This window comes from Bombina bombina, chromosome 6 (genome assembly GCF_027579735.1).
Source record: "Bombina bombina isolate aBomBom1 chromosome 6, aBomBom1.pri, whole genome shotgun sequence".
Classification (NCBI taxonomy): Eukaryota; Metazoa; Chordata; class Amphibia; order Anura; family Bombinatoridae; genus Bombina; species Bombina bombina.
In genome coordinates this window covers 1,148,878,915-1,148,901,910 of record NC_069504.1, presented here as the reverse complement: position 1 = coordinate 1,148,901,910, position 22,996 = coordinate 1,148,878,915, and the positions used below count along the sequence as shown (strand labels likewise).

General features: G+C 40.8%; 1 protein-coding gene across 1 annotated transcript in view; it reads right to left on the bottom strand.

Moving 5' to 3' along the window:
• LOC128664291 (glycogen [starch] synthase, liver) overlaps nt 1-22,996 on the bottom strand; it is a gene marked incomplete at its 5' end in the record, with an annotated part of 119,600 nt that overhangs the window by 43,535 nt on the left and 53,069 nt on the right. The window contains 2 exon segments of the mRNA XM_053719127.1: nt 10,786-10,866; nt 17,161-17,324. Coding sequence (XP_053575102.1) covers nt 10,786-10,866; nt 17,161-17,324 — 245 coding nt within the window.

Here is a 22,996-nt window from a genome sequence, read left to right as displayed (position 1 = left end):
GTTGTCATGATAAACTTTTACATGCAGATAGTGTTTTCATCAGTAATAGTACATTGCCAGTTGCAGTTCCTTCAACTTCTAATGTGCATGATATACCTGTAAATTTTAAAGAATTTGTTTCTGATTCTATCCTGAAGGCTTTGTCTGCATTTCCACCTTCTAATAAACGTAAAAGGTCTTTTAAAACTTCTCATTTAGCTGATGAAATTTCAAATGACCAACAACATAATAATTCATCCTCTTCTGCTGAGGATCTATATGAAACAGAAGATCCTTCCTCAGATATTGACACTGACAAATCTACTTATTTATTTAAAATAGAGTATATGCGTTCTTTATTAAAAGAAGTGTTAATTACTTTGGATATTGAGGTAACCAGTCCTATTGACGTTCAGTCTAATAAACGTTTAAATGCTGTTTTTAAACATCCTGTGGTTTCCCCAGGTGTTTTTCCCATTCCTGAGGCTATTTCTGATATGATTTCTAGGGAATGGAATAAGCCAGGTACTTCCTTTGTTCCTTCTTCAAGGTTTAAGAGATTGTATCCTTTACCAGCAAAATCTATACAGTTTTGGGAAAAGATCCCCAAAGTTGATGGGGCTATTTCTACTCTTGCTAAACGTACCACTATTCCTATGGAAGATAGCACTCCCTTTAAGGATCCTTTAGATAGGAAGCTTGAATCTTATCTAAGGAAGGCCTATTTATATTCAGGTCATCTTCTCAGACCTGCTATTTCTTTGGGTGATGTTGCGGCTGCATCAACTTTCTGGTTGGAAAATTTAGCGCAACATGAATTGAATTCTGACATATCTAGCATTGTTCGCTTACTGCAACATGCTAATCATTTTATTTGTGATGCCATTTTTGATATTATCAAAATTGATGTTAGATCCATGTCTTTAGCTGTATTAGCTAGAAGAGCTTTGTGGCTTAAATCTTGGAATGCTGATATGACATCTAAATCTAGATTACTATCTCTTTCTTTCCAAGGTAATAATTTATTTGGTTCTCAGTTGAATTCTATTATTTCAACTATCACTGGAGGAAAAGGAGTTTTTTTGCCTCAGGATAAAAAACCTAAGGGTAAATCTAAGGCTTCTAACCGTTTTCGTTCCTTTCGTCAGAATAAGGAACAAAAACTCAATCCTCCTCCCAAGGAATCTGCTTCCAGTTGGAAGCCTTCCTCAAATTGGAATAAATCCAAGCCATTTAGGAAACCAAAGTCTGCCCCTAAGTCTGCATGAAAGTGCGGCCCTCATTCCAGCTCAGCTGGTAGGGGGCAGATTAAGGTTTTTCAAGGATTTTTGGATAAAATCTGTCCAAAATCATTGCATTCAGAGCATTGTCTCTCAAGGGTATCGAATAGGATTCAAAGTAAGACCTCCTGTGAGAAGATTTTTTCTCTCACACATTCCTGTAAATCCAGTAAAAGCTCAGGCTTTTCTGAAGTGTGTTTCAGACCTGGAGTCTTCAGGGGTAATCATGCCAGTTCCTCTTCAGGAACAAGGTTTGGGGTTTTATTCAAACCTATTCATTGTACCAAAGAAAGAAAATTTGTTCAGACCAGTTCTGGATCTGAAAATTTTGAATCGTTATGTAAGAGTACCAACTTTCAAGATGGTGACTATAAGGACTATTCTGCCTTTTGTTCAGCAAGGACATTATATGTCCACAATAGACTTGCAGGATGCATACCTTCATATTCCGATTCATCCAGAACACTATCAGTTTCTGAGATTCTCTTTTCTAGACAAGCATTACCAATTTTTTGTTCTTCCATTTGGCCTAGCAACAGCTCCAAGAATCTTTTCAAAGGTTCTGGGTGCCCTACTATCTGTAATCAGAGAACAGGGTATTGCAGTGTTTCCTTATTTGGACGATATCTTGGTACTAGCTCAGTCTTTACATACTGCAGAATCTCACACGAATCAACTAGTGTTGTTTCTTCGGAAACATGGTTGGAGGATCAATTTACCAAAAAGTTTCTTGATTCCTCAGACAAGGGTCACCTTTTTAGGTTTCCAGATAGATTCAGTGTCCATGACTCTGTCTCTAACAGACAAGAGATGTTTAAAATTGGTTGCAGCCTGCCGGCGCCTTCAGTCTCAGTCATTCCCTTCAGTGGCTATGTGCATGGAAGTTTTAGGTCTCATGACTGCAGCATCGGACGCAATCCCCTTTGCTCGTTTTCACATGAGACCTCTACAGCTTTGTATGCTGAATCAATGGTGCAGGGATTATACAAAGATATCACAATTAATATCCTTGAATCCCAATGTACGACACTCTCTGACATGGTGGATAGATCACCATCGTTTGGTTCAAGGGGCTTCTTTTGTTCGCCCAACCTGGACTGTGATCACAACAGATGCGAGTCTTTCAGGTTGGGGAGCCGTTTGGAGGTCTCTGACAGCACAAGAGGTTTGGAAATCTCAAGAGGCGAGATTACCAATAAATATTTTAGAACTCCGTGCAATTCTCAGGGCTCTTCAGTTCTGGCCTCTACTAAAGAGAGAACCATTAATTTGTTTTCAGACAGACAATATCACAACTGTGGCTTATGTCAATCATCAGGGTGGGACTCACAGTCCCCAAGCTATGAAAGAAGTATCTCGGATACTTGCTTGGGCGGAATCCAGCTCCTGTCTAATCTCTGCGGTGCATATCCCAGGTGTAGACAATTGGGAGGCGGATTATCTCAGCCGCCAGACTTTACATCCAGGGGAGTGGTCTCTCCATCCAGATGTGTTTTCTCAGATTGTTCAGATGTGGGGGCTTCCAGAGATAGATCTCATGGCCTCTCATCTAAACAAGAAACTTCCCAGATACCTGTCCAGGTCCAGGGATGTTCAGGCGGAAGCAGTGGATGCGCTGACACTTCCTTGGTGTTATCAACCTGCTTACATCTTCCCGCCTCTAGTTCTTCTTCCAAGAGTGATTTCCAAAATCATCATGGAACAGTCTTTTGTGTTGCTGGTGGCTCCAGCATGGCCACACAGGTTTTGGTATGCAGATCTGGTTCGGATGTCCAGTTGCCCGCCTTGGCCACTTCCGTTACGGCCGGACCTACTATCTCAAGGTCCGTTTTTTCCATCAGGATCTCAAATCATTAAATTTGAAGGTATGGAAATTGAACGCTTAGTTCTAAGTCATAGAGGTTTCTCTGATTCAGTGATTAATACTATGTTACAAGCTCGTAAATCTGTCTGTAGGAAGATTTATTATAGAGTTTGGAAGGCTTACATTTCATGGTGTTCTTCTCATAAATTCTCCTGGCATTCTTTTAGAATTCCTAGAATTTTGCAGTTTCTTCAGGATGGTCTGGATAAGGGTTTGTCTGCAAGTTCCTTGAAAGGACAAATCTCTGCTCTTTCTGTTTTATTTCACAGAAAAATTGCTATACTTCCTGATATACACTGTTTTGTACAGGCTTTAGTTCGTATTAAGCCTGTCATTAAGTCAATTTCTCCTCCTTGGAGTCTTAATTTGGTTCTGAGGGCTTTACAGGCTCCTCCATTTGAACCTATGCATTCTTTGGACATTAAACTACTTTCCTGGAAAGTGTTGTTCCTTTTGGCTATCTCTTCTGCTAGAAGAGTTTCTGAGCTATCTGCTCTTTCTTGTGAGTCTCCTTTTCTGATTTTTCATCAGGATAAGGCAGTTTTGCGGACTTCTTTTCAATTTTTACCTAAGGTTGTGAATTCTAACAACATTAATATAGAAATTGTTGTCCCTTCTTTATGTCCTAATCCTAAGAATTCTTTGGAGAGATCCTTACATTCTTTGGATGTGGTAAGAGCTTTGAAATATTATGTGGAAGCTACTAAAAATTTCAGGAAGACTTCTAGTCTATTTGTTTTATTTTCTGGTCCTAGGAAAGGTCAGAAAGCTTCTGCTGTTTCCTTGGCTTCTTGGTTGAAACTTTTGATTCATCAAGCTTATTTGCAGTCGGGTCAAACCCCGCCTCAGAGAATTACAGCTCATTCTACTAGATCAGTCTCTACTTCATGGGCTTTTAAGAATGAAGCTTCAGTCGATCAGATTTGCAAAGCAGCCACTTGGTCCTCTTTGCATACATTTACTAAATTCTACCATTTTGATGTATTTGCTTCTTCGGAAGCAGTTTTTGGTAGAAAAGTTCTTCAGGCAGCTGTTTCAGTTTGATTCTTCTGCTTTTTGATTTAAGTTTTTTTCTTTCAAAAGTGAAAATAAACTTATTTTTGGGTTGTGGATTATTTTCTCAGCGGAATATGGTTGTTTTTGTTTTAGTCCCTCCCTCTCTAGTGACTCTTGAGTGGAAGACTCCAAATCTTGGGTATTGATATCCCATATGTCACTAGCTCATGGACTCTTGCCAATTACATGAAAGAAAACATAATTTATGTAAGAACTTACCTGATAAATTCATTTCTTTCATATTGGCAAGAGTCCATGAGGCCCACCCTTTTTTATGGTGGTTATGATTTTTTGTATAAAGCACAATTATTTCCAAATTTCCTTTGTTGATGCTTTCTTCTCCTTTCTTTATCACCCCACTGCTTGGCTATTCGTTAAACTGAATTGTGGGTGTGGTGAGGGGTGTATTTATAGGCATTTTAAAGTTTGGGAAACTTTGCCCCTCCTGGTAGGATTGTATATCCCATATGACACTAGCTCATGGACTCTTGCCAATATGAAAGAAATTAATTTATCAGGTAAGTTCTTACATAAATTATGTTTTCTTCCCAGCGAGATCTGGGATATATATACATAAATGCATTTCTTCCCAGCGAGCTCTGGGATATATACATAAATACATTTCTTTACAGTGAGCTCTGGGAAATATATACATAATATATACATAAATACATTTTTTCCCAGTGTGCTCTGGGATATCTACATAAATGCATTTCTTCTCAGCGAGATCTGGGATATCTATACATAAATACATTTCTTCCCAGCGAGCTCTGGGATATATATACATAAATACATTTCTTCCCAGCGAGCTCTGGGATATATATACATAATTACATTTCTTCCCAGCGAGATCTGGGATATATATACATAAATACATTTGTTCCCAGCGAGATCTGAGATATATACATAAATGCATTTCTTCCCAGTGAGATCTGGGGTATATACATAAATGCATTTCGTCCCAACGAGATCTGCGGTATATACATAAATACATTTCTTCCCAGCGAGATCTGGGATATATACATAAAAACATTTCTTCCCAGCGAGATCTGGGATATATATACATAAATGCATTTCTTCCCAGCGAGCTCTGGGATATATACATAAATACATTTCTTCCCAGCGAGATCTGGGATATATATACATAAATACATTTCTTCCCAGCGAGATCTGGGATATATACATAAATTCATTTCTTCCCAGTGAGATCTGCAGTATATACATAAATACATTTCTTCCCAGCGAGCTCTGGGATATATATACATAAATACATTTCTTCCCAGCGAGATCTGTGGTATATATACATAAATACATTTCTTCCCAGGGAGATCTGGGATATATATACATAAATACATTTCTTCCCAGCAAGCTCTGGGATATATACATAAATACATTTCTTTACAGTGAGCTCTGGGATATATATATACATAAATACATTTTTTCCCAGTGTGCTCTGGGATATCTACATAAATGCATTTCTTCTCAGCGAGATCTGGGATATCTATACATAAATACATTTCTTCCCAGCGAGCTCTGGGATATATATATATATATATATATATATATATATATATACATAAATACATTTCTTCCCAGTGAGCTCTGGTAAATATCTATACATAAATACATTTCTTCCCAGCGAGATCTGGGATATATATACATAAATACATTTGTTCCCAGCGAGGTCTGGGGTATATACATAAATGCATTTCGTCCCAACGAGATCTGCGGTATATACATAAATACATTTCTTCCCAGCGAGATCTGGGATATATATATACATAAATAAACTTCTTCCCAGCGAGATCTGGGATATATATACATAAATACATTTCTTCTTAGCAAGCTCTGGGATATATACATAAATACATTTCTTCTCAGCGAGCTCTGGGATATATATACATAAATGCATTTCTTCCCAGCGAGCTCTGGGATATATATACATAAATACATTTCTTCCCAGCAAGCTCTGGGATATATACATAAATGCATTTCTTCCCAGCGAGATCTGGGATATATATACATAAATACATTTCTTCCCAGCGAGCTCTGTGGTATATATACATAAATGCATTTCTTCCCAGTGAGCTCTGGGATATATATACATAAATACATTTCTTCCCAGTGAGCTCTGGGATATATATACATAAATGCATTTCTTCTCAGTGAGATCTGGGATATATATACATTTAAATACATTTCTTCCCAGAGAGCTCTGTGGTATATATACTTAAATACATTTCTTCTCAGCGAGATCTGGGATATATATACATAAATACATTTCTTCTCAGCGAGCTCTGGGATATATATACATAAATACATTTCTTCTCAGCGAGATCTGGGATATATATACATAAATGCATTTCTTCTCAGCGAGATCTGGGATATATATACATAAATACATTTCTTCCCAGCGAGCTCTGGGATATATATACATAAATACATTTCTTCTCAGCGAGATCTGGGATATATATACATAAATGCATTTCTTCTCAGCGAGCTCTGGGATATATATACATAAATACATTTCTTCTCAGCGAGCTCTGGGATATATATACATAAATGCATTTCTTCTCAGCGAGCTCTGGGATATATATACATAAATACATTTCTTCTCAGCGAGATCTGAGATATATATACATAAATACATTTCTTCTCAGCGAGCTCTGGGATATATATACATAAATACGTTTCTTCCCAGTGAGCTCTGGGATATATATACATAAATGCATTTCTTCTCAGTGAGATCTGGGATATATATATATTTAAATACATTTCTTCCCAGAGAGCTCTGTGGTATATATACTTAAATACATTTCTTCTCAGCGAGCTCTGGGATATATATACATAAATACATTTCTTCTCAGCGAGATCTGGGATATATATACATAAATACATTTCTTCTCAGCGAGCTCTGGGATATATATACATAAATGCATTTCTTCTCAGCGAGATTTGGGATATATATACATAAATAAATTTCTTCCCAGTGAGCTCTGGGATATATATACATAAATGCATTTCTTCCCAGTGAGCTCTGGGATATATATACATAAATACATTTCTTCCCAGTGAGCTCTGGGATATATATACATAAATGCATTTCTTCTCAGTGAGATCTGGGATATATATATATTTAAATACATTTCTTCCCAGAGAGCTCTGTGGTATATATACTTAAATACATTTCTTCTCAGCGAGCTCTGGGATATATATATACATAAATACATTTCTTCTCAGCGAGATCTGGGATATATATACATAAATACATTTCTTCTCAGCGAGCTCTGGGATATATATACATAAATGCATTTCTTCTCAGCGAGATCTGAGATATATATATACATAAATGCATTTCTTCTCAGCGAGATCTGAGATATATATATACATAAATGCATTTCTTCTCAGCGAGCTCTGGGATATATATACATAAATGCATTTCTTCTCAGCGAGATTTGGGATATATATACATAAATACATTTCTTCTCAGTGAGATCTGGGATATATACATAAATGCATTTCTTCTCAGCGAGATCTGAGATATATATACATAAATGCATTTCTTCCCAGCGAGATCTGGGATATATATACATAAATACGTTTCTTCTCAGTGAGATCTGGGATATATATACATAAATGCATTTCTTCTCAGCGAGCTCTGGGATATATATACATAAATGCATTTCTTCTCAGCGAGCTCTGGGATATATATACATAAATGCATTTCTTCCCAGTGAGATCTGGGGTATATACATAAATACATTTCTTCCCAGCGAGCTCTGGGATATATATACATAAATGCATTTCTTCTCAGCGAGATCTGGGATATATATACATAAATGCATTTCTTCCCAGCGAGCTCTGAGATATATATACATAAATGCATTTCTTCCCAGCGAGCTCTGGGATATATATACATAAATACATTTCTTCTCAGCGAGATCTGGGATATATATACATAAATGCATTTCTGCTCAGCGAGCTCTGAGATATATATACATAAATACATTTCTTCCCAGCGAGCTCTGGGATATATATACATAAATACATTTCTTCCCAGCGAGCTCTGGGATATATACATAAATACATTTCTTTACAGTGAGCTCTGGGATATATATACATAAATACATTTCTTCTCAGCGAGCTCTGGGATATATATATACATAAATACATTTCTTCCCAGCGAACTCTGAGATATATATACATAAATACATTTCTTCCCAGAGAGCTCTGGGGTATATATACATAAATACATTTCTTCCCAGCGAGCTCTGGGATATCTATACATAAATACATTTCTTCTCAGCGAGCTCTGGTATATATATACATAAATGCATTTCTTCTCAGCGAGATCTGGGATATATACATAAATGCATTTCTTCTCAGCGAGCTCTGGTATATATATACATAAATGCATTTCTTCTCAGCGAGATCTGGGATATATATACATAAATGCATTTCTTCCCAGCGAGCTCTGAGATATATATACATAAATACATTTCTTCCCAGCGAGCTCTGGTATATATATACATAAATGCATTTCTTCTCAGCGAGATCTGGGATATATATACATAAATGCATTTCTTCCCAGCGAGCTCTGAGATATATATACATAAATGCATTTCTTCCCAGCGAGCTCTGCGATATATATACATAAATGCATTTCTTCTCAGCGAGCTCTGAGATATATATACATAAATACATTTCTTCCCAGCGAGCTCTGGGATATATATACATAAATACATTTCTTCCCAGCGAGCTCTGGGATATATATACATAAATACATTTCTTCCCAGCGAGCTCTGGGATATATATACATAAATACATTTCTTCCCAGCGAGCTCTGGGATATATACATAAATACATTTCTTCCCAGCGAGCTCTGGGATATATACATAAATACATTTCTTCCCAGCGAGCTCTGGGATATATATACATAAATACATTTCTTCCCAGCGAGCTCTGGGATATATGGTACCGTGAGCTTGCAGTAGCAATTAGTGCTCAAAAAATTAACCAGAGGTCAGAATTCTGGTTCATTTTTTAAAGTGCCCCAATTGGCCCCAAAATAAAAAGTGTGAGGTCCTTTTTTAAAAAACAAAAAAATTTGCTTTTTAAAAAAATAAAAACTGCACTAAGCGGTTTGGGTGCTAATGTTGGTGGGTGTTGGGTGTTGGGTGTTAGAGAAAAACAGCACTGAAAAGTGACTTTACATTGCGGTCTATATACTTATATATATATATATATATATATATATATATATATATGTACACATATTAACATATAAATATAAATGTATATAACATATAAATATATATTTATATGTACACATATTAACATATATATATAAATGTAAATAAGCATATAAATATATATATATATATATATGTAAACATATTAACATATAAATATAAATGTAAATAAGCATATAAATATATATTTAAATTTGCTGCCCATCGCTGCGCTTCTTACCCCTTTCACTGAGCTAGGTTCTGATGCTGTGTCTGACGGCATGAAAACGAGGCTCCAATCGGAGCCTATGGAATCGTGCTGTCAGGAGCACAATGTTTCCGTGCAATGCGAGGGCAAGGTTACGTTCACCTTGCACCTCACATTTGCGTGTGCTGGTATTACAAATTATATGGAAATATATAGAATGTGGAGTTAGCGATACATTTTATACATTTTTGTTAGGTTTATGATCTGTGTTTAGGGTTAGAGACTGGTATTAGGGTTAGCTGTTGGTGTTAAGATTAGGATTTGGGGTTAGGCTTTGGATCTGGAATTAGGGTTACAGATTGGTATTATGATTAGGAACTGGTGTTAGCATAGGGATTTGGTGTTGGGGATTTGGGTTAAGGCTAGAATCTGGGGTTAGGAATTGATTTTAGATTTAGGGATTAGAATTAGGATTTTGGGTCGGGGTTGAAGTGAGGCTGAGGGTTAGGGATAGAAATTGATGAGAGAGATTGGGTTTTAAGTTATGGTTTGGAGTTAGACATTCGTTTTAGGATTATGTAATAGGGGTTGGGGTTCGGTATTGGGGTTTGGGCTATTGCTAGGGTTAAGTATTTAAAGTTGGATTGATTAAGAGTTTGGTATTGGAGTTGGGCTTGGGTAAGGGATCTGGGTTTAAGGTTAGAGTTACAGTTAGATATAGATTTATGGATTGGGTTTTGTTAGTGTTTGGTGGTTACATTTAGATTGTGAATTGGAGGTTTGGGTTAGAGTTAGTGACTGAGGTTCAGTTGGATTACTGTTTTTTTCAGTTGGTGTTGGTGCTACTGTTAGGGATGGATTAGAGTTAAGGATTGGGGGTTAGGGATTGGAACAGAGATAACCAATGCATTACATCCATCTATGTCACCCAAGGTTGTCACATGACATCCCTGCAACTTAATATAATGAATGATACCCAGTGACTAAGCTGACATTGTTGCTACAAAATGGCCATTTTGGTTGCATTTGAAATTGGATGCCAGAGCTGATAACCATGAACTTGACCAGACTACCCCAGGATATCAGGTTGTTTGATTTAGATCAAGGCTTATACAGCAGTAGACAAGACAATAACAATGCAGGTAGGTAATACAGATTGTAGGTCACCTTTGGTGGGGCATTGGGCTCCATCTCAAACTTGTCTGGGAAGGTCCTGCAGAGCGCTAGGTGCCGGGCATGCATGTAGAACTGCAACAAAACAAAACAATTAGTCCCTATGCTCTGGGCGATATGTGTGTCATATGTGTAACATTTTATAACGTCTTTCAGATACATTTAATTTCTCCTGAGTCTAAACTCAACCTCGTCAATCAGCTCTGACACAGAAGCTCTGTAGAAAGTGGATTTGTAATCAGTGAGTAAATGAGATGATAAAACATCACTAACGTATTCAATCCATCCGCAGTTCCTTATAGACTGGGAATATTTCATCCTGTTTCCGCACTGAAATGATTTATTGTCCCTGACAGTGTCCCAGACCTGACTTTATGTTGATTTGCAAACATTGTTATTAATGAGCAGACTCCCTGATGACAAGGTTCTTATTGGTTCATTTTGCTTTGCTAATTGTATTGGATCAGATGCTCAGTTACTTTATACGCAGCACCAGAAAATGACATTGTTTTTGTACAAGTGAGGTTGGATATTTTCTCATCATTTATATTTAATACAATAAAATTATATTTTTTAGATCAGTTTTACCTTAAGGATCAAAAAGAAAAATAATGGATTTCAGGTTAATTTGATCATTTTAACCCTTTGTAAAATTCTTCTGTACCAGGGAGGGAAGATGATAAATATAAATAAATCCAAACATCCGCACCACTTGTGTCTGGCGCCAATAAGCTGCTATGTATGACATGCATCTCACGTGTACAGCAAACACAACTCTCCTGCTGCACACGTAACAACGTGAGCGTCCATCCTGTTACTTACAGCTTAGAGTGCGGCTCTGAATTATACTGATAACACCTGAGTGAAGCTTTTATACTAACTTTGCTATTAACAGAATAGACATAAGTCTGACTTGTGCACGTGCTAAGCCTCATGCTGTACAATAGGCAGTTGCTCTCACATTGCAATGGTAGCAACTAATTTATACTTGTGACAGTGTAGTATGTTTGTTGCTATTATGTGTGGCCCTTTTTAGCGATTCTCTCCGCCCGATGTTAAGTCTGTACATCATCTCAAGCAACATAACACTCATTCTGGATGAAGAACAAAATCTGATGCTGTTCATTTAATAAACCACCCATCCCAATTAATCCTAACCACAACCCACATCACCACAACTAACCCTAACCACAACCCACATCACCACAACTAACCCTAACCACAACCCAACATCACCACAACTAACCCTAACCACAACCCAACATCACCACAACTAACCCTAACCACAAACCAACATCACCACAACTAACCCTAACCACAAACCAACATCACCACAACTAAGCCTAACCACAACCCAAAATCACTACAACTAACCCTAACCACAACCCAACATCATCACAACTAACCCTAACCAAAAACCAACATCACCACAAAAAACCCTAATTACAACCCAACATCATCACAACTAACCCTAACCACAACCGAACATCATCACAACTAACCCTAACCACAACCCAACATCACCACAAATAACCCTAACCAAAACCCAACATCACCACAACTAAGTCTAACCACAAACCAACATCACCACAACTAACCCTAGGGTTAGTTTTTAAAACCCTAAAAATACTACTTTAATGAGACCTTCTGGTGTATGTATAGGGGTAATGTTAACCTTCTGGTGTATGTATAGGGGTAATGTTCCCCTTCTGGTGTATGTATAGGGGTAATGTTACACTTCTGGTGCATGTATAGGGGTAAAGCTCCACTTCTGGTGTATGTATAGGGGTAATGTTCCCCTTCTGGTGTATGTATAGGGGTAATGTTCCCCTTCTGGTGTATGTATAGGGGTAATGTTCCCCTTCTGGTGTATGTATAGGGGTAATGTTCCCCTTCTGCTGTATGTATAGGTGTAATGTTACACTTCTGGTGTATGTATAGGGGTAATGTTCCCCTTCTGGTGTATGTATAGGGGTAATGTTACACTTCTGGTGTATGTATAGGGGTAATGTTCCACTTCTGGTGTATGTATAGGGGTAATGTTACCCTTCTGGTGTATGTATAAGGGTAATGTTACCCTTCTGGTGTATGTATAGGTGTAATGTTACCCTTCTGGTGCATGTATATGGGTAATGTTATCCTTCTGGTGTATGTATAGGGGTAATGTTACCCTTCTGGTGTATGTATAGGGGTAATGTTACACTTCTGGTGTATGTATAGGGTTAATGTTACACTTCTGGTGCATGTATAGGGGTTATGTTACACTTCTGGTGTATGTATAGGGGTAATGTTCCCCTTCTGGTGTATGTGTAGGGGTAAAGTTACACTTCTGGTGTATGTATAGGGGTAATGTTACACTTCTGATGTATGTATAGTGCTAATGTTATCCTTCTGGTGTATGTATAGGGGTAATGTTATCCTTCTGGTGTATGTATAAGGGTAATGTTCCCCTTCTGGTGTATGTATAGGGGTAATGTTACCCTTCTGGTGTATGTATAGGGGTAATGTTACACTTCTGGTGTATGTATAGGGGTAATGTTACACTTCTGGTGTATGTATAGGGGTAATGTTCCCCTTCTGGTGTATGTATAGGGGTAATGTTACCCCTCTGGTGTATGTATAGGGGTAATGTTACCCTTCTGGTGTATGTATAGGGGTAATGTTACACTTCTGGTGTATGAATAAGGGTAATGTTCCCCTTCTGGTGTATGTATAGGGGTAATGTTACACTTCTGGTGTATGTATAGGGGTAATGTTATCCTTCTGGTGTATGTATAGGGGTAATGTTACCCTTCTGGTGTATGTATAGGGGTAATGTTACACTTCTGGTGTATGTATAGGGTTAATGTTACACTTCTGGTGCATGTATAGGGGTTATGTTACACTTCTGGTGTATGTATAGGGGTAATGTTCCCCTTCTGGTGTATGTGTAGGGGTAAAGTTACACTTCTGGTGTATGTATAGGGGTAATGTTACACTTCTGATGTATGTATAGTGCTAATGTTATCCTTCTGGTGTATGTATAGGGGTAATGTTATCCTTCTGGTGTATGTATAAGGGTAATGTTCCCCTTCTGGTGTATGTATAGGGGTAATGTTACCCTTCTGGTGTATGTATAGGGGTAATGTTACACTTCTGGTGTATGTATAGGGGTAATGTTACACTTCTGGTGTATGTATAGGGGTAATGTTCCCCTTCTGGTGTATGTATAGGGGTAATGTTACCCCTCTGGTGTATGTATAGGGGTAATGTTACCCTTCTGGTGTATGTATAGGGGTAATGTTACACTTCTGGTGTATGAATAAGGGTAATGTTCCCCTTCTGGTGTATGTATAGGGGTAATGTTCCCCTTCTGGTGTATGTATAGGGGTAATGTTCCCCTTCTGGTGTATGTATAGGGGTAATGTTACCCCTCTGGTGTATGTATAGGGGTAATGTTACCCTTCTGGTGTATGTATAGGGGTAATGTTACACTTCTGGTGTATGTATAGGGGTAATGTTACCCTTCTGGTGTATGTATAGGGGTAATGTTACACTTCTGGTGCATGTATAGGGGTAATGTTACCCTTCTGGTGTATGTATAGGGGTAATGTTCCCCTTCTGATTTATGTATAGGGGTAATGTTACACTTCTGGTGTATGTATAGTGGTAATGTTACACTTCTGGTGCATGTATAGGGGTAATGTTACACTTCTGGTGTATGTATAGGTGTAATGTTACCCTTCTGGTGTATGTATAGGGGTAATGTTACACTTCTGGTGCATGTATAGGGGTAATGTTACACTTCTGGTGCATGTATAGGGGTAATGTTCCCCTTCTGGTGTATGTATAGGGGTAATGTTCCCCTTCTGGTGTATGTATAGGGGTAATGTTACACTTCTGGTGTATGTATAGGGTTAATGTTACACTTCTGGTGCATGTATAGGGGTTATGTTACACTTCTGGTGTATGTATAGGGGTAATGTTCCCCTTCTGGTGTATGTGTAGGGGTAATGTTACACTTCTGGTGTATGTATAGGGGTAATGTTCCCCTTCTGGTGTATGCATAGGGATAATGTTACCCTTCTGGTGTTTGTATAGGGGTAATGTTACCCTTCTGGTGTTTGTATAGGGGTAATGTTACCCTTCTGGTGTTTGTATAGGGGTAATGTTACCCTTCTGGTGTATGTATAGGGGTAATGTTACCCTTCTGGTGTATGTATAGGGGTAATGTTACCCTTCTGGTGTATGTATAGGGGTAATGTTCCACTTCTGGTGTATGCCTAGGGGTGATGTTCCCCTTCTGGTGTATGTATAGGGGTAATGTTACCCTTCTGGTGTATGTATAGGAGTAATGTTACCCTTCTGGTGTATGTATAGGAGTAATGTTACCCTTCTGGTGTATGTATAGGAGTAATGTTACCCTTCTGGTGTATGTATAGTGGTAATGTTACCCTTCTGGTGTATGTATAGGAGTAACATTACCCTTCTGGTGTATGTATAGGGGTAATGTTACCCTTCTAGTGTTTGTATAGGGGTAATGTTACCCTTCTGGTGTATGTATAGGGGTAATGTTCCACTTCTGGTGTATGCCTAGGGGTGATGTTCCCCTTCTGGTGTATGTATAGGGGTAATGTTACCCTTCTGGTGTATGTATAGGAGTAATGTTACCCTTCTGGTGTATGTATAGGAGTAATGTTACCCTTCTAGTGTATGTATAGTGGTAATATTACCCTTCTGGTGTATGTATAGGAGTAACGTTACCCTTCTGGTGTATGTATAGGGGTAATGTTCCCCTTCTGGTGTATGTATAGGGGTAATGTTACTCTTCTGGTGTATGCCTAGGGGTGATGTTCCCATTCTGGTGTATGTATAGGAGTAATGTTACCCTTCTGGTGTATGTATAGGAGTAATGTTACCCTTCTGGTGTATGTATAGGAGTAATGTTACCCTTCTGGTGTATGTATAGTGGTAATGTTACCCTTCTGGTGTATGTATAGGAGTAACGTTACCCTTCTGGTGTATGTATAGGGGTAATGTGACCCTTCTGGTGTATGTATAGGGGTAATGTTCCCCTTCTGGTGTATGTATAGGGGTAATGTTACCCTTCTGGTGTATGTATAGGGGTAATGTTCCACTTCTGGTGTATGCCTAGGGGTGATGTTCCCCTTCTGGTGTATGTATAGGGGTAATGTTACCCTTCTGGTGTATGTATAGGAGTAATGTTACCCTTCTGGTGTATGTATAGGAGTAATGTTATCCTTCTGGTGTATGTATAGTGGTAATGTTACCCTTCTGATGTATGTATAGGAGTAACGTTACCCTTCTGGTGTATGTATAGGGGTAATGTTACCCTTCTGGTGTATGTATAGGGGTAATATTACCCTTCTGGTGTATGTATAGGGGTAATGTTACCCTTCTGGTGTTTTTATAGGGGTAGTATTACACTTCTGGTGTATGTATAGTGGTAATGTTACCCTTCTGGTGATTCAGTAGTTATATACAGTACATAAACAGAGCAGTTAGAGGAATACAGAGTTAGCTACTTCTTTGTGTGACCAGTGCTTTATGTCTGTATGTGTATGCGCATAATGTATTTACACACATACACATCAACACACACACACATACACAAACACACATAAGCACATACACACACACACACACACACACACACACATACACACATAAGCACATACACACGAGCACACACACATACATATACTCACACACACACAAGCACACATACATACATATACTCACACACACATGAGCACACACACATACATATACTCACACACACAGATGAGCACACACAATCGAGCACACACACACACATGAGCACATACACACATACATTCACACACACACACAGACACACACACATGAGCACATACACATACACACACAAACGAGCACACACACACATGAGTGCATACAGACACACAAAGAATACACACATACATATACATACACACACACACACACATCCATACACACATACATACACACTCACATACACATACACACAGACACATTAGCACACACACATACATACATACACATACACACTCACATGCACATACACACAGACACATTAGCACACACACATACATACACACACATACACACATACATTCACTCTCACATGAGCACATACACACACACACAAACACGTGCATGTATGCATGCATACACACACTCACGTGCATGTACTAACACACATACACACGCACACACACTCATACACACTCATACACACTCATATGCATGCACACACACTCATACACACTCATACACACTCATATGCATGCACACACACTCATACACACTCACATGCCTGCACACACACTCTATATAATAATAGATCTGTGCGCAGGTGCCACTCACTCTCCCCAGGTATCTCCAGTCCAGCAGGTCTGACAGCCTTTCAGTGCGATTTCTTTGGATGATCCTCTGGCGCCGTGATTGCTGGCAGAATCCATACAGGAACTGGGCCAGCTGATTGCAGGACTCTTCAGGAGAGCGGAACCTGCGGTCCACAATGTAAATCCCTAATGGGGATAATGTAGAGAATAAACAGAAAGAGTTGTACACCTGGAGTTATTCATTCTTCTCTGCCAGTCTTTATTCATTTATTTATTTTACTGAAATTCCTTCTCTCTGCTGTAACAACAACAATAATAGCAACAATAGTAATAATAATACTACACTCTAGAGACCAGTGAGACAGACACAGGTGACACTCTAGAGACCAGTGAGACAGACACAGGTGACACTCTAGAGACCAGTGAGACAGACACAGGTGACACTCTAGAGACCAGTGAGACAGACACAGGTGACACTCTAGAGACCAGTGAGACAGACACAGGTGACACTCTAGAGACCAGTGAGACAGACACAGGTGACACTCTAGAGAACAGTGAGACAGACACAGGTGACACTCTAGAGACCAGTGAGACAGACACAGGTGACACTCTAGAGACCAGTGAGACAGACACAGGTGACACTCTAGAGACCAGTGAGACAGACACAGGTGACACTCTAGAGACCAGTGAGACAGACACAGGTGACACTCTAGAGAACAGTGAAACAGACACAGGTGACACTCTAGAGACCAGTGAGACAGACACAGGTGACACTCTAGAGACCAGTGAGACAGACACAGGTGACACTCTAGAGACCAGTGAGACAGTACAGGTGACACTCTAGAGACCAGTGAGACAGACACAGGTGACACTCTAGAGACCAGTGAGACAGTACAGGTGACACTCTAGAGACCAGTGAGACAGTACAGGTGACACTCTAGAGACCAGTGAGATAGTACAGGTGACACTCTAGAGATAGGTGAGACAGACACAGGTGACACTCTAGAGACAGGTGAGACAGACAAAGGTGACACTCTAGAGACCAGTGAGACAGACAAAGGTGACACTCTAGAGACCAGTGAGACAGACAAAGGTGACACTCTAGAGACCAGTGAGACAGACACAGGTGACACTCTAGAGACCAGTGAGACAGACACAGGTGACACTCTAGAGACCAGTGAGACAGACACAGGTGACACTCTAGAGACCAGTGAGACAGACACAGGTGACACTCTAGAGACCAGTGAGACAGACAAAGGTGACACTCTAGAGACAGGTGAGACAGACAAAGGTGACACTCTAGAGACCAGTGAGACAGACACAGGTGACAATCTAGAGACCAGTGAGACAGACACAGGTGACACTCTAGAGACCAGTGAGACAGACAAAGGTGACACTCTAGAGACAGGTAAGACAGACACAGGTGACACTCTAGAGACAGGTGAGACAGACAAAGGTGACACTCTAGAGACAGGTGAGACAGACAAAGGAGACACTCTAGAGACAGGAAAGACAGACACAGGTGACACTCTAGAGACAGGTGAGACAGACAAAGGTGACACTCTAGAGACAGGTGAGACAGACACAGGTGACACTCTAGAGACAGGTGAGACAGACAAAGGTGACACTCTAGAGACAGGTGAGACAGACACAGGTGACACTCTAGAGACAAGTGAGACAGACACAGATGACACTCTAGAGACAGGTGAGACAGACACAGGTGATACTCTAGAGACAGGTGAGACAGACAAAGGTGACACTCTAGAGACAGGTAAGACAGACACAGGTGACACTCTAGAGACAGGTAAGACAGACACAGGTGACACTCTAGAGACAGGTGAGACAGACAAAGGTGACACTCTAGAGACAGGTGAGACAGACACAGATGACACTCTAGAGACAAGTGAGACAGACACAGATGACACTCTAGAGACCAGTGAGACAGACACATGTGACACTCTAGAGACCAGTGAGACAGACACAGGTGACACTCTAGAGACAGGTGAGACAGACAAAGGTGACACTCTAGAGACCAGTGAGACAGACACAGATGACACTCTAGAGACCAGTAAGACAGACACAGATGACACTCTAGAGATAGGTGAGACATACACAGATGACACTCTAAAGACAGGTGAGACAGACAAAGGTGACACTCTAGAGATAGGTGAGACAGACACAGGTGACACTCTAGAGATAGGTGAGACAGACACAAGTGACACTCTAGAGACAGGTGAGACAGACACAGGTGACACTCTAGAGACAGGTGAGACAGACACAGGTGACACTCTAGAGATAGGTGAGACAGACACAAGTGACACTCTAGAGACAGGTGAGACAGACAAAGGTGACACTCTAGAGACCAGTGAAACAGACACAGGTGACACTCTAGAGACCAGTGAGACAGACACAGGTGAGACAGACACAGGTGATACCCTAGAGACAGGTGAGACAGACACAGGTGACACCCTAGAGACAAGTGAGACAGACACAGGTGACACTCTAGAGATAGGGGAGACAGACACAGGTGACACTCTAGAGACAGGTGAGACAGACAAAGGTGACACCCTAGAGACAGGTGAGACAGACAAATGTGACACTCTAGAGACTTGTGAGACAGACACAGGTGACAAAATAGAGACCAGTGAGACAGACACAGGTGACACTCTAGAGACAGGTGAGACAGATACAGGTGACACTCTAGAGACAGGTGAGACAGACACAGGTGACAAAATAGAGACCAGTGAGACAGACACAGGTGACACTCTAGAGACAGGTGAGACAGATACAGGTGACACTCTAGAGACAGGTGAGACAGACACAGGTAAAACTCTATAGACAGGTGAGACAGACACAGGTGACACTCTAGAGACAGGTGAGACAGACACAGGTTACAAAATAGAGACAAGTGAGGCAGACACAAATGACACTCTAGAGACCAGTGAGACAGACACGGGTGACACTCTAGAGACAGGTGAGACAGACATAGGTGACAAAATAGAGACCAGTGAGACAGACACAGGTGACACTCTAGAGACAGGTGAGACAGATACAGGTTACACTCTAGAGACAGGTGAGACAGACACAGGTAAAACTCTATAGACAGGTGAGACAGACACAGGTGACACTCTAGAGACAGGTGAGACAGACACAGGTTACAAAATAGAGACAAGTGAGGCAGACACAAATGACACTCTAGAGACCAGTGAGACAGACACGGGTGACACTCTAGAGACCAGTGAGACAGACAAAGGTGACACTCTAGAGACAGGTGAGACAGACATAGGTAAAACTCTATAGACAGGTGAGACAGACACAGGTGACACTCTAGAGACAGGTGAGGCAGACACAAATGACACTCTAGAGACCAGTGAGACAGACACGGGTGACACTCTAGAGACCAGTGAGACAGACAAAGGTGACACTCTAGAGACAGGTGAGACAGACACAGGTGACACCCTAGAGACAAGTGAGACAAACACAGATGACACTCTAGAGATAGGTGAGACAGACACAGATGACACTCTAGAGACCAGTGAGACAGTCACAGGTGACACTCTAGAGATAGGTGAGACAGACACAGATGACACTCTAGAGACCAGTGAGACAGATACAGGTGACACTCTAGAGACAGGTGAGACAGACACAGGTGACACCCTAGAGACAGGTGAGACAGACAAAGGTGACACTCTAGAGACAGGTGAGACAGACACAGGTGACACCCTCGAAACAGGTGAGACAGACAAAGGTGACATTTTAGAGACAGGTGAGACAAACACAGGTGACACTATAGAGACCAGTGAGACATACACAGGTGACACTCTAGAGATAGGTGAGACAGATACAGGTGACACTCTAGAGACAGGTGAGACAGACACAGGTAAAACTCTATAGACAGGTGAGACAGACACAGGTGACACTCTAGAGACAGGTGAGACAGACACAGGTTACAAAATAGAGACAAGTGAGGCAGACACAAATGACACTCTAGAGACCAGTGAGACAGACACGGGTGACACTCTAGAGACCAGTGAGACAGACAAAGGTGACACTCTAGAGACAGGTGAGACAGACACAGGTGACAAAATAGAGACCAGTGAGACAGACACAGGTGACACTCTAGAGACAGGTGAGACAGATACAGGTGACACTCTAGAGACAGGTGAGACAGATACAGGTGACACTCTAGAGATAGGTGAGACAGACACAGGTGACACTCTAGAGATAGGTGAGACAGACACAAGTGACACTCTAGAGACAGGTGAGACAGACACAGGTGACACTCTAGAGACAGGTGAGACAGACACAGGTGACACTCTAGAGATAGGTGAGACAGACACAAGTGAGACTCTAGAGACAGGTGAGACAGACAAAGGTGACACTCTAGAGACCAGTGAAACACACAAAGGTGACACTCTAGAGACCAGTGAGACAGACACAGGTGAGACAGACACAGGTGACACCCTAGAGACAGGTGAGAAAGACACAGGTGACACCCTAGAGACAAGTGAGACAGACACAGGTGACACTCTAGAGACAAGTGAGACAGACACAGGTGACACCCTAGAGACAAGTGAGACAGACACAGGTGACACTCTAGAGATAGGGGAGACAGACACAGGTGACACTCTAGAGACAGGTGAGACAGACAAAGGTGACACCCTAGTGACAGGTGAGACAGACAAATGTGACACTCTAGAGACTTGTGAGACAGACACAGGTGACAAAATAGAGACCAGTGAGACAGACACAGGTGACACTCTAGAGACAGGTGAGACAGATACAGGTGACACTCTAGAGACAGGTGAGACAGACACAGGTGACAAAATAGAGACCAGTGAGACAGACACAGGTGACACTCTAGAGACAGGTGAGACAGATACAGGTGACACTCTAGAGACAGGTGAGACAGACACAGGTAAAACTCTATAGACAGGTGAGACAGACACAGGTGACACTCTAGAGACAGGTGAGACAGACACAGGTTACAAAATAGAGACAAGTGAGGCAGACACAAATGACACTCTAGAGACCAGTGAGACAGACACGGGTGACACTCTAGAGACCAGTGAGACAGACAAAGGTGACACTCTAGAGACAGGTGAGACAGACATAGGTGACAAAATAGAGACCAGTGAGACAGACACAGGTGACACTCTAGAGACAGGTGAGACAGATACAGGTTACACTCTAGAGACAGGTGAGACAGACACAGGTAAAACTCTATAGACAGGTGAGACAGACACAGGTGACACTCTAGAGACAGGTGAGGCAGACACAAATGACACTCTAGAGAAAGGTGAGACAGATACAAATGACACTCTAGAGACAGGTGAGACAGATACAGGTTACACTCTAGAGACAGGTGAGACAGACACAGGTAAAACTCTATAGACAGGTGAGACAGACACAGGTGACACTCTAGAGACAGGTGAGGCAGACACAAATGACACTCTAGAGACAGGTGAGGCAGACACAAATGACACTCTAGAGACAGGTGAGACAGATACAGGTGACACTCTAGAGACAGGTGAGACAGACACAGATAAAACTCTATAGACAGGTGAGACAGACACAGGTGACACTCTAGAGACAGGTGAGACAGACACAAATGACACTCTAGAGACAGGTGAGGCAGACACAAATGACACTCTAGAGACAGGTGAGACAGATACAGGTTACACTCTAGAGACAGGTGAGACAGACACAGGTAAAACTCTATAGACAGGTGAGACAGACACAGGTGACACTCTAGAGACAGGTGAGGCGGACACAAATGACACTCTAGAGACAGGTGAGGCAGACACAAATGACACTCTAGAGACAGGTGAGACAGATACAGGTGACACTCTAGAGAT